We start from the raw sequence: 17,192 nt of genomic DNA, 5'->3' as shown, positions 1-17,192 counted from the left end.
TTTCCCACCAATCTCTTTCGGATTTTTTTCTCCCACATAAATCCCAGGAACCAAAAAAAACCAGGCAACCAAACAGAGTTTGGTTTCTCAGCTCATTTACGAATTGGGCAATTCAGATATTCCAAGCTTGTGAAATATTTGCACCCAATTCTCTCCGTTTGGTTGCCAGTTAAATTTTTGTCCAGCGAAGTTTTAGTAAAATTTTGGTCCCATCCCATGTTTGGTTGCCTTTTAGCACTAGGTTTTTTTTAATCCCACTCTTGTAATGATTGCTTGTGTGGTGAATTTTTTAATCCCAGTTTTGTAATGATTGCCTTTTCATCCCATCCCAAAATAATCCGAGGAACCAAAAATAAGCTTGAGAAGAATTTTTTTCTTCCCAAAAGTTCAAGCAACCAAACAAAGTTTTTGTTTTTCCACAATAGTGTCCGGTCAACCAAACATGGGATTTTTATTTTACCGGATACTTCTAGTACTTTTTTTTCCCCACCAATCTCTTTCGGATTTTTTTCTCCCACATAAATCCCAGGAACCAAAAAAAACCCGGCAACCAAACAGAGTTTGGTTTCTCAGCTCATTTACGAATTGGGCAATTCAGATATTCCAAGTTTGTGAAATATCTGCGTCTATAGCTCTTTATTGTTTGCAGAAATGTTGCATGTGAGCATGGTTTTAAGGTGGAGACAGACACCGAAATCAGCTATACCCGAAATGGTATTTTATTTCAGCCGAAATTTCACTCAAAAATCTGTTTTGTTTAAAAAAATTAAGTTAATATTTTACCGAAATTTCACCTGAAATTTTATATCAAATAAAATAGTCTTTTATTAGTTTAGCTGGATTTCGGCTGAAATTTTGAAATTTCGATCCTCTGTGATGGTCCCTAGCAAGTCTCATTGGCTTGATAATGACACCAATGTCTTGCACAAAAGTTCTAGTGCAACATCCAATTGTAACATCAGTCATGTGAATTTTTGTTGTTGAGCATGGACGGTCAAAACTATGTAAAACCAAAAGTTTAGTCTTTTTTTGAACAAAAGTTTACGTTCAACAACTAAATGTATGTGTCATTGGATGTTGATATTGCTTTACGCCTGTACATTATTTTAACCTAAAGTTTACGATAACATGGCTTGTCAAATGGACGGTTCAGATCAGTCAAAGAAAGTATACGTTTGGAAAGGAAATATCTTTTAAAATGATCTCATCTGTTAATATTATCAATCTGCTAGTCTACCATGTGTGATATTTTCACAACTAGGGAAATGATATATTCACCTCCACCTCTTTCCCTGGTCACCCCCTTCAAGTTTAAAGAGAGTAGAGGGGGGTGGCTCAAAGAAAAGGAGCGAGTATATAACTTTCCTACATTTATTTTTTTAATCAGATGGGACCCCACCCGACACCGTTGAAAATGTCCGTTAGGAATGTCCTAGTCTCCTAGACCTGTTTATGTTTCATCATTTACAAAAATACCCCTTATTTTTTGAAATTTCAAGGCTAAAAATGAACCAATCGATTCATAGGTTGTGGCTCTGATTGTGTGTTGCTGCCTCTAAATCTCTAAACCCTTTTCTTTCCTTATTAGGTCAGGTTGAGTTTGGGTTAGGCTAAGGCAAAAAAAACCAAAAAAAAAACATAACACGGAGATTATGAAATGGAAAATTTTGAAAAGGGAAATGATATATACACCCTTTTTCTTACTCGGGCAACTCACTTGTAGTGTAAAAGGTAGTCATGAACATGGTTTGAAATTTCGGTTTCGGAATGCGTTTTTAGTCCTCACCGAAATCAAAATTTCGGACAAAATTGAAATAACGGCTATTTTATCTTATACATAATTTCTGCCGAAATTTTGGGATAATATTAAATAATTATTATAAATTGAGATTTTTGGGTGAAATCCCTTAAATTTTGGGATAACCGAAATTTTGAAATTTCGGCCCCGAAATAAACTACCATTTTGGGTATTACCGATTTCGATTTCTGTCTGGACCGGAACCCGAAAATCCGGTCCAACCCGTTGGTTAGGGTTGAGCCCAGCCGAAGTTGCAGCCCTATGAGTCGGACTACCTTCTACAATACTTGAAAGTACTAGGCATTACATAAAGTATAAAGGGCAATATCGCCATTTCAATAAAATAAACGGTAGAGTGCCTAACTGCCTTGTAGAAAGTTCCCGCCAGCATGAACCGCATTTCATCCTGTGATGATATAAACACACAACAAATCTCAATTTCTAAAGCCTGGTTTTGCAAGATGAAGTCCGCTCAATGCCATACGGTTGAAAAAGGAGGTGGACACAAGCAAGGTACACATTCTCCATCTCATCTCTTCTTCATCTCCTTCCTCTTCGGTGGTTCATTTTTTGGAGATTCATTCGTATTTTTTTCTAGTGTTGGAATTCCTTTTGTGAAAATAATTGTACCGTTTTTTTTTTTTTTCTTGTAAAAGGTGCACTTAGATAGTAAAATGCTGAGACATATGGATTGCCCGTCATTTCTTTGTGTTGGATTCTATTTAACCAATATGCCAAAAAGTCTAGAGATGATGGAACGTGTTAGGCTAGGCCGTTTAAACCCCTCCCATATCAGGTTGGGTCCCACCTAGTCCCATATCTAGGCATGCTTTCACTCGGGACCGTAACATTCTGCCATGCTTCTGCTATCTTCAGCGGCCCACTCTATGACAGCTTTCACCCCCTCCCTCCTTTTTAGGTAGCCTTTTCCGCAGCGGCCCACTAGTGGCAACTTCACTCTGGTAGCTTTCCCTATAGCTTTTTACCAGATAACGCTTTCCAAGTTGTCCTCTCCACAAGTTGCACCTTCCATGACTAAACACGGGAACACGGTGGTTGCTCTGATACCAAATGTGACGTAGCTAACCAATACGCCAACAGCTCCAAAGCTAAAGGCATGAGTTAGGCTAGGCCCTTTAAACCTGTCCCATATCAGGCTGGGTCCCACCTAGTCCCTTACCCACTCCTGCCCTCACTGAGGACCGTAACATCTCTCTATGTTATGATTTATGGGTTAAGTTACTTCTAGTTCTATGCTATGATTAATGGCTTAAGTTACTTCTAGTTCTGAGGCCAAAATGTTCTAATTCCAACTTCTGCCAGTTGGGGCATGTGTTCATTTTATTGATTCAAATTGAATGAAAGTTCAAATAACAGGCTTAATATCGCCATAAGTGGGGAAAAGACAATTAGCTTCCAAACTTTTTTTGCTAAAAAGATAAAACCATGTATATATAATATAGATGTACACATGAATATGAATTTAGTAGTTATTACTATATAGTCATGCCATTATGGCATGTGATTTGTATGTGTTACCAGAGTTTCAAAACTCCCCCGCGTCATCATGGACTGCCCAAAGTTACTCCCTTTTACCTTGGCCGCATTCTTGTCTGAGTCTGTTTTGCCCTACAAAGTCAGTCAGAAGTCCTTTGATTCTCTCGAGTTGTGACTGCATTAACTGAATACTCAGCTGTATCAACCGAGTACTCGACTGCATTGTGTCGAGTTGACTAGGATTTGCTTTGGCTGTGTTTTTACCCGCACAAGTGTTTTTGAAACACTGTGAGGTACTGGTTGAAATCCTCCTTGCCTCCTCCTCAAAGTTGGCATTTACCAATTGTTGAAAAAAGAAGGAAGAATTTCATAATGTTGTACCTATCATCTTCATGAATTCAGCTTCTATTCCTTTCTTTATCCTAAATTTTATGTAGTTTGATTTCAAATTTATATAAAGCAATGCTTGAAGCCTCTCTAAAAAGCATGTAATGTGTACTCAATATGGATGTGCAAATGGAGTTTGAAGTTCAGTTTAAATCACTCTAGCATTCCCATTTAATTTGTAGTTCTAGACGACTTCGTCTTATTATAGAAATCATTGTCCTCATTTTCTTTTCTTGGGTTCGTCAGCTAGGATCAAATGCACAGTCATTAAAAGCATGGCCGTGAAGTAGTAACACCTGTTGAATTGGGCCATGGGCCTGCATTCCATGATGGTTCACAGTTTTTTTAAACCTCTCTGGCCCAACATGTCAAAACCTTGCCTTATGCGGAATATTGGAGCTACTGCAGAAATGCTCCCAAGCATCTGTCCGCACGACTTCACTGGTTTGCATAGAAAATATATATCTTCTAATCCTTGCAGTATGTTGAGCAAATCTTGTAATATTACCGACCAAAAAAAATTCTTGTAATATTCGTTGCGTCATGTGATCAGTGTTTCAAAACTCGGACTTCGGTGAGATCTCAACCAAGATAGAAGGGAGTCAACTCGGGCTAGTCAAAGATTGATGCAGTTAATTATTCATTACCTCGAGCGAGTCAATGGAGTTTTGATCTGACTTGGTACTCCTGTGAAGAAAAGGTAGTCGAAGGAGTTTTTTAAACAGTGATTGTTCAGAATTTGCTATATTAATAAGTTTAAAGTCATTAGATATCTGTCTAGATTTGATACTACTGGTTGGACCAAAATTGTATTCCATCCTTGTACAAATGAATTTCATGGCACAAAGTGAAGGAAACTATATCAGAACATTTGAACCACTTAACCTCTTATCTTACTAAGTAGTAAACTGATTTTGTACTTGCTACAACATGTCCCCTATAGAAATGGCATCAAAGGGAGAGAAGAGGTCAACTGAGTAGCTTTGAGTAATAGGAAAATTCTGTATTCCCTTATGTGGCTCTTCCATGTGGACTCTGAACATTCTGGAATCCCTGTTGCCATGGTTATCCATGTGTTTTATCTGTTTTGTGTTGAAGTTAGTACAGCTAATTGTTTGGCTTCTTTGTTCTATATTTTATGGGACTGAAATGCTTGGAAATTTTATGGTTTCTAATTCAATATTTTAAAGCTTATATGCTAGCTATATCATTCTGGACTGCATATAGGAAATCATATATGTTCTAATGGTTTTAAGCCTGGATTTTCTCTGTTCCCTCATTATTTTACTCTGATTTTTGAATTTCTAGGACCCAACCTACATGGTCTATTTGGAAGGAAGTCTGGCACAGATACTCCTACTCTGCTGCTAACAAGAACGCGGCTATCGTCTGGGATGAGAAAACTTTGTATGAGTACTTGCTTAATCCCAAGAAGGTATGTGTTGATTGATGAAATCATTTTGGATTGCATATGTCAGAACTGATCTATGGACCAGATTATACGCATAATACACACTTCATGATCTTATGGAAATTCATGCACAATTTTATTGTGCATAAACCAACACCTATGGGCGATGATATTTTCACTCCTTGCTGTACGCATTCGCACCCCTTACAACGTGAACAGTGGGCAACTTTAACGCTTTTTGATGTCAAAAGGGGAGCGAATGCTTACCGCAGGGGGGGTGAAAATATCATTGCCCACACCTATTCACAAATAGACATGTTTTCTAATGCGGGATCATTGTAACTTCTTTGGCTACTCCAGTGCGAAATCTTCTATATATTTTCTATATTCTGAAATGGTATAACTTTTGAACAATTGTATTTGAATTTCAAGTAATTGTTCTCTTTATCCACTGTTTGATTATAATTTGCATGCCATTTGTTATGCAGTACATAGCTGGAACAAAGATGGTTTTTCCAGGTCTGAAGAAGCCCAAAGAACGTGCAGATCTCATTGTTCATCTCCAAGCAAGCCACATCAGATAAAGAAGACCCTTAAGGGGATTTTTCTTTTCTTTTTCAAGCATGGTAGTTGAGAGTGGGCAAGATATCAATCTATACTTAGATCTGATTTGTTCAATGCACATATCTGATTTGTTCATTTTGGCTGTATTATCATTGGGAATTGATATCTTTGGGTGTTGATAATGGGACTACTCACCTTGTTTTACACTTCTGTATTTGGGTGTTCACAGCATTTTGGGAATTGTAGATAGCTTTTGATATCTGGTTCAAAAAGTGTGAAACACGGGGATCTCCCATTGTCAAAACATGGTTGTACATTTCCCAAAAAGCTCTCACAAGCTTATTAAAAAAAGAAAAGACAAGTTGGGTTTGTTCAATTATTAAAACATGGTTGTGCTGATATCATTTCACAGGGATGGGATTACAATTGTGTTTGAGCGTCTCCACGTTGCCCGAGAATACAATAACAAAAAAATATAATAAAAAATACCGTAAACTCTTGCTCGAGAGTAAATAATATTTTGTAATTGGCTGCATAGATTTTTGGGAAATGTTATTAGCTTTTGACGATTGGTTAAAGAGTAAAAGACAAGTTAAGCTAGGCTCATTATCAAATTATCAATAGCATTAAATACAATTCTAATAATTTTGGGGCTCAAAATCATTTATCAAAATCCAAAATGAAAAGGACCTTAATATGCATGTCTATAGAGGCTACAGGCACTAACATGACACCTGGTTAAAACATACAAAACAAGGGAGTCTGCACCATTATCAAAACATGTTCTCAACAATATCAATCACCAGTATACGTTGTGCGAATTTTCTACTAGCTCTTGGCCAAAAACCCAAAAACTAGAATTTTCCAACTGGATTTTTGTTAGGATTGTCCATCACAGCAACTTTTGAACCGGAATGGAACTGTTCACAGGGATGAAAATCCTTGGATAAGCTGTTCCAGGGATTTGCTACCTCCTTGGATAATTTTATCTTGAATAAATCCACACAACATATGAGATGAGACCCCAGAGAAACTAGAGACAAAGTTGTTTCACATAATCCTAGAGTGAACAAAGCCCAGATCAACCACACATTTAGCAAGAACAGGCAAGCAAGGCTGGAGTAGAAGGGCCATGAGGCTGCCAATGACAAAACAAGCTCCAATCTACCAAATGTAAAGTTCAGAATAGACCCACAATCCATGGAAAGAAGCAATCCTATAGGGGCTGTTGGTTATGCGGATTTTAGAATCTTAGATTTCCTCAAAATCCGGTATGGGAGATGAGAGTAGGAGACCGTCCGTTGTTTTCTGATTTCTCGCGCTTTCCGTTGAGCGAGAGAGTAGGAGATCGTCGAGTGTTTTCAGGTTTTAGAAATCTCAAGATGGGGGAGAGATTTCTAAAATCTGGATTTCTTAAAATTCAAGATAATGGATTGTAAAATCCAGAATTTTACACCGCTTTCAAACTAACACCTGGATTCTAAAATCCACGTTTCCAAACAGCCCATAAAGAAAATCACAATCTTGAAAACAGGCATCAGCCCTGATTAAAGATATCCATCAAAAAAGAAACATGACAGTTTTTTTTTTATGGTAAGAAACATGACAGTTTACCACTAAAAAACCTGGAAACTCCATGAATTAAGTCAGAAATAGACCTAGTGAAAAACTGCTAATGCTACCTACATGTGAAATACCAAGGAAACACTTACCATCTTACTTCTGAGAGAAACCAGCACAAAAATATCACTGCTGCCCATGTGAAATACCAAGGAAACACTTACCATCTTACATCTCAGAGAAACCAGCACAAAAATATCACTGCTGGACATACATTTGGCCCGATTCGTATTGAGCATATCCAGGCTGCGGAGACAAGGTTTTAGTGTAAGCAACCGGTGCAGTTCCAGCATGACTACCATAACCTGATTGAGCCATTGACTGCTCGTAGCCCGACGGGTTCGAAGTGGGCTCCACATACCCTACCTGTCCACTTGGTGGTCCCCCATAACCCGAATTGGGTACATTGTTATAACCCGTATCGGCAGAGCCTTGAGACCCATAGCTTGGATTGGTAAGAGCTTGCTCACCTTGTTGGGCCCAGGTTGTGGAGATGGTTGAGTGTACCCATCATTAGTGGGTGGGGCCGCAGACCCATATGGATATGATGGCTGGGATTGCGGAGTTGATCCATATGGGTACGACTGCTGAGGTGGCACACTTGATCCATAGAAAGGGGTTGATGAGATGGGCCCCTGATATGGTATGTTCCCATCCGGTTGACTTGTCGGAGGGAACATTCAACCCAAAACTAGGGTTCTCTAAGAACAGTTTCAAAATGTGGGTGCAGGTCAAAACGCAGCCAAAGCAAATCCTAGCCGGCTCAACACAATACCGTTAATTACTCCATTGACGCAGACGAGTACCAAAACACGACCATGGTCAAAAGGAGTCAATAAGGACTCCAAGTTCAAAAGGAGTTGACGTGGGAGTTTCCATGATGATTTTGGGGGTGATGTGGGGAGGAGGCAAATAGACACATTTCTAGGTATCTGAGAAGAGGCCTTATTAGGTAATCCACAATCTTACATTGCAGAAAATAAGAAAAAAAATAAAGAAAAAAGTCTAAACCCTATTTTGTACCAAGTACTCCAAATCCCTGACCAATGCAAACACTAGGGTTTTTACAAGAAGTCATGTGAGCAGATGGAAAGGAGATTTCCAGGTATCTGAGAACAAGCCTTATTAGGTATTAGGGTACTCCACAATCGTTCATTCGCACAAAAAAGAAAAAGAAAAGAGAAAAGAGAAGAAGTCTAACCCTATTTTGTACTTATCCAAATAAGCTACTAACTACCGCAAGGAAATCGAACAGATGGAAAGGAGATTTCCGGGTATCTATCTGAGAAGAAGCCTTATTGGGTACTCCACAATCTTACATTAGCAGAAAAATAAAAAAAATAAAAAAAGAGAAAAAGTCTAAAACCTATTTTGTACTAAGTACTCCAAATCCCTAACCAATGCACACACTAGGGGCTTTTACAAGATCCCATGTGAGTTTTCAACAATGCTTACACCGTGCTAGCAAATACATTGTATCTAATAATAGATTACAGGCATAACTTAATAAAAAAAAAATCTAAGCTCCAAATAAGCTACTAACTATACCGCAAGGAAATCAAACAGATGGAAAAAGAGATAAACAATAAATATGTACCAGAACCATCAGTTTCTTCCTCAATACGCGGTCTCTTTGCCTCGAGAGAATTCGAGAACCGATCAGAGATCTCTTCTGCTTTGTGTTTTGCATTCTCAACCTCATTCGAGTTCGTGTTTTTGTTCATCTCCATGTTCGTTTCAGTTTTCGTGTTTGACTCGGTTAGGGTTTCGGTGGGCGGAGGGCTAGAAACCTCTGGTTTCGGATCCAAATCATCGAGCTTCCTTTTGTAGTCTGACGAAACAGGACTTGTAGATCCGGTTTCTATTTCTTCTTCCGCCATTGATTATCAGAGTTTGAGAGAGAAATTTCAAACGAAAACCCTAACCGAGTTACAAGACTGATGAGAAATAGGCGGGGAGGAGAAGGTTTTCAAGGGTTTTGGGCATTAGAACAGATTCATTATAGTGGCCGCGCGTGAATTACGGTATTTCTCTGAAACCACCAGTGAGTGGACTCACTTTAAAGGATGATCTAGAGGTTTTATATGGTGTAGGCCCGTATACTCCAGTATTTATCAACGGATCACACCATAGGGTGATCCAAGTCGTCCATTTGTTGGGCCACGAAAGCAAATATGTTGAATCATTTCCATGGCATGACCCCAACCGTCCGATCTATAGAGGTTTTCATAATATGTGGTTCTTCTTTGGATTGTAGGGCTAGGATCATCCTATGGAAATGATTTTTTTAGCACAACCTATCTACTTACGTTGTGGCCCATCAATGTACGGTCTGATCATCCTATTGTGGAAGCCGTACAATAGATTTTGAAAAATACTGGACTTTACGGGCTAAGATGCAGATGATACAAATCGTACATTCATAAATCATCTGCAATTGGATGATCCTTACTCTTCTATCTGTACAGGGACGGTTAGGATCATCCAATCGGAGATGATTTACTTGCACTTTTGGGAAGAATTCAAGGGCCTGACTGCCACGTACACCGGAGCTGGCTGTCCAATGTAAAGAAAGGAGGCCAATTTATCATTTCCCCCAAATAAAATCTCATCCAAACAATGGGTGTGCCAATATTAATTTCTACCATCCAATGAAAAATCTAAATTAAGTCGAATAAAGTGAGTCTACCAATAAAAAAATGGTAGTGCGGATATCATCTCACTTTAGCCGCACTACGATGTTTTAATCAGAAATTTGGTGGTTTCGCAATCAACCAAAGGATCCAAAATCCTATCATTATATCGGGATTTGCTAGGGGACAATCGGATAAGGCGTTTCGCGTCCGGGCTGTGTTGCTTGTGAGAGCAGACACCTCAGATGAATAAATTAATAAGACAAAATCTAAGCCTGTGTGGCTGCTCTCAAATGCACAGCCCATCCCATCCGCGAAATGCCTTATACAATTGTCCCTAGCAAATCCCTATTTTTTCTCGGTTAATTATCTTCGCAGGAAACAGAAAACGTGGAATCTCATCTCTCTCTCTCTCTCTGCCAGAGAAGATACCTAGGTGATACGTGGGTTTGTTGGGTTGCCACAACAAGAAGGAAATACAGAAAAAAAAGGAAAAAAAAACACTAGGGTTTTGCATTTGCTCTGTTTAAACGGCCATGGAAGAAGCGGGAAAGTTACAGGACTGGGAAGTGCTTCCTAATTCAGACACGCCTCTTTCTTCTGCACCTAATTTATTGGTAAATTCTAAAGATTTTGAAGGAATTGATGGGGACTCTGAAGGCGTGATTAGGTCCGATTACTTTACCCTAAATTCTGAAAAAAGATATGCCAAAACAATCGAGGAGGAAGAAGAAGAAGAAGATAGAGAAAAGGACTCAGTGGATTCGGATAATCCGAGTTGGATCGATCCTAATTCGGACTCTAGGTATGGAGATGAAGGGAAAAGAAAAGTGGGTTTTGAAGGGATCGAATTGAGACGTAGGAATTCCGGCGAATTTTGGTCGGATTCTGGCAGTGATGGATCGGCTGACAGGAAATTTGGGGAATTTGAAGTGAAAGGAGATTTGGGTTATGGATATGATCAGAAAAGGGAAGTGGGTATTGAAGGAATTGGGGAAATTGAAGGGATTGAGATCGGAAATGAGGGTTTTACGGAGTTTTGGTCCGATTCGGGCAGTGATAGGATGGATTTTGGGGAATTTGAGGGGTTTAAAGGGAAGAGAGTGATGGGTAGTGGAGATGATGTAAAAGAAGAGGTGGGTTTTGAGGGAGTTGGGTTAAGGGGTAAGAATTCGGTCGAATTTTCGTCTGATATGGGAGGAGATGGATCCCACTTGTCTGAGTTTGTTGAAGGAGAGGTGGGAAATGTTGATGATGGTGGAGAGGAATCTGATGTTGGGGAGAAGAAGAGGGTGGTTTGGTGGAAATTGCCTTTAGAGATTTTAAAATTTTGTGCTTTTAGGGTTAGGGTTTGTCCTGTTTGGTCTTTTTCCATAGCTGCAGCTGTGATGGGGTTTGTTCTTTTAGGAAGGAAATTGTATAAAATGAAGCGCAAGGCCCGTGGCATTTCGTTTAATGTTAGCATGGAGGACAAGGTTAGCCTTTCTTTTATCAACTCATTAGCTTATTGTGTTTGATCTTCTTCCCTATACTTGATTTTAGCATGGAGGACAAGGTTAGCCTTTCTTTTATCAACTCATTAGCTTATTGTGTTTGTTCTTCTTCCCTATACTTGATTGTTTTTAAATTGTCTTGATATTTGTTATTTGGATTGGGCCAGAATTTATTATGCTTGGTGATTATTTCATTGTTTAGCTGTAACAGTATCTTCAAGAAATCTCGTGTTTCAGTCTGGTTGATCTGTAGCGGGGTAGTTGTCTGATTAATTTCGGTCTGTGCCCTTCACTTAGGTTTATTTGCATAGATATGTTGTGTTGGTTCTCTTGAATGAATTTGCTACCATTCAAAAAAAAAAGAAAAAAGATATGTTGCGTTGGTTATGTATTCACCACTGGAGCAGTTGAGAAGTTTGTTTACGTTGCTCTTCTTCAATTTCACTTGATGTTCACTAATAATTTTTGTTTGTCTATTCGGTCTGTAGAATATTTGGCACGACTCATTATCCATACTTGATTTTTTTAAAATATTTTCGATATTTGTTATTTGGAATTCACTATGCTGATGATTATTTCATTGTTTTGCTGTGAACAGTATCTCCAAGAAATTTCTTGTTTCAAGCTGTGTGTGTGGTTGTAGGATCGATTTCGATCTTTGCCCTTCACTTAGGTTTATTTGCATCGATATGTTGTATTGGTTATGTATTCATCATTGGAGCAGTTGAGAGGTTTGTTTGCTAGCTGCTCCAATTATCAACTTTCAAAGTGTCTGTGGTGCTTTCAATAATTCTATTTCGTATACATGTGTGTATCGATGCTCCATCGCTGATAGCTCTGACACTTCCACTCCATATTGTTTGAACCAAAAAAGCTCGTGATTTTCTTACTTTAAGATGAAATTTGGACCTTTTATTCGTTTTGTTTTTACACTTTTCTTTAATTAGATCTCTTTAATTTTTCTTTTACTCCAGTCGATCACCACTGCCTCTTGGCAGCCAATGAACTTTAATCCCCAACACATTTTTCTTTTCTATTTTTAAGAAGTATAGATCTGGAAGTGATTTTTCAGCTTGATTTGTCTAGACTGTCATAAATAAAAGAGTTGCCTATTTGGGTCTTTAGATGAATTATTTAGAGGTGAACCTTATTGTACTGCATCTTGGATTGATGTTTGGCAACCAATGCAATTAGGGGGAGCACAGCTAATAATCCCATTAAATGTCACATTCATCATTTTCTCATTCGTCTTGACATTTTTTTTTTTTTGGTACGAACATCATTCAAGAAGACAAATGCTATATTTCTTCTACCATCAACCTTTTTTCTTTTTTGAAAAGATAAAAGCAATGTAAGGAATCTTCCGGCATCAACCTTAACCAGCTTAAAAGACTGATTTGTCATCAACTGGATGCATGCTCGTGATTCACTTATGAGGCCTATGAAGATACAAAGACTTCGTCTTGATGATGCCCTGAGTCCGAATTATCTTCAAACTCAGTCAAGCACTTGATTTAGTCAATCAAACTTTCCAAAGATTTCCATTTTTCAGTGCTTCCTGATTCTCTCCTTGACTTTTTCTTAGCAATAATAATGGTGATTGGTGGGCTGCTTCATGCGAATACTATGATATCTATAAATTTTCCTAACAGTTAGTAATCTGAAACTCAAGACATAAAGTCATGCTTTGCCAAATATTATTTGATTCAAGAAAGCTTTGTATGCAAGTATATAGATGGTTGCAGTGTGTGTTTAGTATACGAGGACAACATCATAAGCTGTATAGGTTTTGGCTAAATCAATCTTTATTTATTGAAGTTACACCTTGATTTCTTGGCTTTGTTCTTGGCAATAAAAATAGCAGACTGCTACATGCGATAGGTATAAATTCTTCTAGAAGTTCTTATTAATCTGGCATTTGATGTGAGGCCTTCCCAAATATTATTTGATGTAAGCGAACTTTTTATGTAGGCCCAGTTTCAGCACGCTGAAAAGTCGAACCATCCAAATTGATGTGATATCGTATAAGAAATAACTTTTCACCAAATCTATCTTTAGCTAATTTCCAAAGATCACTGTATTTGATGTAACTGTTTCTCATCTTTTGGCACTTGGAAGCAGTACAACGGATTATTCGTGTTATGGTCTAATATTAGGATTATTTATTTCATGGACAAATATATCTTGTTTTATTTAGTATTTTAGGACACAGGCCCATAAATATTGCCAACAAATTTTCAAAAAAATAAATAAATTAGTATTTTATTGTGGAAAAGGGGGATGTCCACATCAACCCCATCACCCACTATATTTGCTTATTACATATGGCCCACTACCCTATCCCCAAGCCCAAGTCCAGTTAAAAAGCCTTATAATCCTATTGGCCCTCTACGATAGCCCACCACTTAAACCCCCTAAGCCCTTTCTTCTATGCTATTGGCAACTTCTATGGCCCACCACTTAAAACCCTTAAACTCCTCTTACCTCCCTCTTATATCCTATTGGCCAAACTCGTGGCCCACTGCTTCAGCCCAAACTTTCCACCTATAAAATCCTAACCCGCCGCCCCCTCCCCCCTCCGTCTCTTGCGTCAATGCATCTCTTCTCTCCCACTCTTTCTTTTCTGTTCTTCCTTCTTACCTCGAGTTTCAAATTCATGGAGGAGGTTTTGGTTTCTTACCGATTTTACGCTGCCATTTTTCCAATATCATGGAATAGCATGGCCTGGGGTCACTGATTGAATTCTCTGATTATCGTCCAGAGAAAGCACTATTACCAGTCCTTCCTATAATTCTCTCTCTTCCGACTACATATGGAGAGCGAACCGCAAAGCTAAGCTTTGCGGAGCGGGCCAATCTTCCGCACCATGCGTCCCGACGTCCTAGGGAAGGAGTTATTTGGTTAAGCAATCGGTCGTGGAAGCTCACCCGCAGGTGAGCGATTTGCGGTTTTTTCAAATGATTTTTTTAATGGTTTTTTCCAAATGAAAAATATCATATAAAAATGATTATATTATATAGGCATGGTTGCAACCAAGACAAGAGCTAGCTTTTGACGATACTATCCATAAAGCCATCATTCTGCATGTCGCACGGGCCTAAACTGGATGGCACTCGTGCTTGAAAAATCAGCTTTTTATGATTACATCAGTAATAATCTGTTAGGTACCTTAACATTACGACAAAAGCTTCAGAGCTGATGGAATGAGTTAGACAAGGCCCTTTAAACCTGTTCCATGCCAGGCTGGGTTCCACCTAGTCCCATACCTAAGCGGCCTCCCACTCAGGACCGTAACCAGTTTTTAAAAACGTAGATTTGACGCGGAACGTGGCCAAGAAAAATCCTTGTCAACTCGGCGTGGACGCGGCGCGGTTGATACGGTTGGCGTGGTCATAACTCGGATAGTCAAAACAATTTTTATTGGCTCTCTAGGGCAAAACGTTGAATGCGGATGCGGTGCAACGTGGAATGCGGCCAAGGTAAAATGGAGTCGACTCGGGCGAGTTCCAACTTGAGTCAATGAGTTTTTAAACAATGACCGTAACATTCCACCACGCTTTCGCATCCGTCGTCTTCGGCAACCCTCTTTGTGACGGCTGTCACTCTGACCTTTTTCCAGGTAGACCTTTCCATAGGTCGTCCCTTCCGCAGCAGCCCACTCCGTGGCAACTTCATTCCGGCGGCTTTCACTTTGGCTTTTTACCAGGTAGTCCTCCCCACAGGTCCCCCCTTCCATGTCTCGAACATGGGACGTGGAGGCTGCTCTAATACCAAGATGTAGGTGTGGTAGTGCCAAACTTCTGCTTAGGATGCTGCCCTTGCTTCAAAATTTCGTTATTATCATTCAAAAAAAAAAAAAAAAACCTTAGCATGCTAGCTCATTTTGATACTTTTTTGTTACCAATCCCATGCTGACTCACTTCTTTTTGCGTCCAGCAACTAGCTGTCTACAATACAATTTTCCCAGGTTGACCAGGTCAATCCCTTGGATTCCATTTGGATGCACATTATATAGAAGTGTAGGGAAAGGAATATAGATTCGCATTTCTTTACTTTCCTTTTTTTTCTCTTGTTTTGAGAGGAAAACTAAACAGTTCAAAATGGCTTGCATTTGGAAAATTCACAGCCGACAAGGACTGCCATGTGAATATTAAATGACAGCCAAACAATGCTAGGGAATGGAAAAGGCTTCCTTTTACTTTGATTTTCTCACTTTTTGGGTACGTCCAAACATATTGGTGTTATTGGTACTTCATATTTGGCTTCATTTTTCTTTTCTTATTTTTCTCAGAAAGACTTGACATTTACTAATTGAATTGGCTTGTGATATACTAATATACTACAAATCTGACAATGTGTTCATTTGTCATGGGCTTTACTGATATCTGTTTAACAAATGAGAGATTCACAAGAGCAGCGACATTACTCGATTCTATTCTTGGATCTCCTTTTTCTTCTTTTATTTTTTATACTGATGGATATGAAATCTGCAGAAGGTATCTCAGTTCATGACTCGTGCGGCACGCCTCAATGAAGCTTTTTCTGTCGTGAAGCGTGTGCCCATTATAAGAGCTTCCCTGCCGGCAGCTGGAGGGCTTACTCCATGGCCTGTGATGGGCTTGATATGAGCTGCTGCACAATAGAGAAAGTTGTTCTACAACAAGGTCTGTTGAAGCATATCTATCACCCTTATATGCATATATATGTATGTTTCTATGTATATATTCTCCTGGTGTGTAGCTTTCCTAATCCGACACTGTGATTTTGGCAAATGAATGCATCAGGCATGGACACTATGTATCAAACATACGATCCTCTAAACTAATTAGCAGTCCACAAAATGCAGTATATTACAATGGGCAACTGTTATAATTTGCATTTTCTCATTTTGATGATGACACTCCTCTCTTTTGCACCTTTTAAATTAGCATTAAGAAAGTTTACAATTTCCAAGATGCTTTCAACATGCAATTAGAATTTCTTAATGAAGTGTGGATTGCCATTATCGAAACAAGGTAGTCAGGATAGCATTTCCCTTTCAATAATGAAAAATAAAATTAAAAGAAACTTTCTCAATGGCAAACATGCAGAATAAACTCGTTTATACAATATCTTTTTGGGAAATGATATAGGCACGACAGTGTTTTGATAATATGTGCAAAGTTGATCTTGCCTTGCAGGGGGAGAAGAAGATGAGTAAGAAAATGGGAAAAAATATTATAAAGTCTCAGTTTCTTCTGAAGTAAAATGGGCGTAAAACAAATTGTACGCCCACCTTTTCTCTTAAAAAATTGGTGGAAAATTCATTTTATGAAAGAAACAGAGCCAAAAGAATTAATCTTTTTTTTTTTTTTTTTGGGGGGGGGTGACGTAGGGTGCCCCCACCCCCTTTGGAAGTAGGACTATTCCCTACGAATGCGCGCAATAGCCCGTAAACCACGTGCATCGGGTAAGCCCGGGTGGGATTCGATCACACGTCTCCAGACTCAAGGGAGCAAACCCGAGACTTATGCCGAAGAGCCACACCCGTCCTGGCTCAATCATAGAACTTAGACTTTCTATGGGGCAAAACAAACAAACAAACAATATTATACCATCATGGAGTTATTAGCTCATTGGGTATTTCAATTCTCTTTTTCCTTTTAAGGCTGTGTTTGGATTGTAAGAATTTTTGGGAGAAATTTGGAAAGGAAAAATATTTCTAAACTTTACTACTTTTTTTGCCAATCCAATCAAGTGGAAGCTTCAATTTAAGATGATATCCCTCTAAATCAACCATAATCATATCA

The 17,192-nt window shown here is 38.9% G+C and overlaps 1 protein-coding gene and 1 pseudogene across 1 annotated transcript; both read left to right on the top strand.

The window, feature by feature from the left end:
* The first annotated feature begins 2,187 nt into the window (after positions 1 to 2,187).
* On the top strand, positions 2,188 to 5,729 carry LOC143890560 (cytochrome c pseudogene; annotated as a pseudogene).
* A 4,574-nt stretch (positions 5,730 to 10,303) lies between these two features.
* On the top strand, positions 10,304 to 16,281 carry LOC143889404 (uncharacterized). Its single transcript, XM_077393591.1, has 2 exons — positions 10,304 to 11,385; positions 15,897 to 16,281. Exons 1-2 carry the CDS (start codon positions 10,447 to 10,449, stop codon positions 16,029 to 16,031), a joined length of 1,074 nt encoding a protein of 357 aa, XP_077249706.1. The 5' UTR covers positions 10,304 to 10,446; the 3' UTR covers positions 16,032 to 16,281.
* The last annotated feature ends 911 nt before the right edge of the window (positions 16,282 to 17,192 follow it).

This window comes from Tasmannia lanceolata, unplaced genomic scaffold (assembly GCF_043159265.1).
Source record: "Tasmannia lanceolata isolate RefF3 unplaced genomic scaffold, GAP_Taslan_0.1 ptg000013l, whole genome shotgun sequence".
Lineage (NCBI taxonomy): Eukaryota > Viridiplantae > Streptophyta > Magnoliopsida > Canellales > Winteraceae > Tasmannia > Tasmannia lanceolata.
This window is presented reverse-complemented; position numbering and strand designations above follow the sequence as displayed.

What these genes read in the sequence shown, in the direction of transcription:
- LOC143889404 (XM_077393591.1), top strand. Translation starts at nt 10,447, where the DNA reads ATGGAAGAAGCGGGAAAGTTACAGGACTGGGAAGTGCTTCCTAATTCA. An exon ending in ATGTTAGCATGGAGGACAAG is followed by an intron (nt 11,386 to 15,896) that starts GTTAGCCTTTCT and finishes TGAAATCTGCAG; the next exon opens with AAGGTATCTCAGTTCATGAC.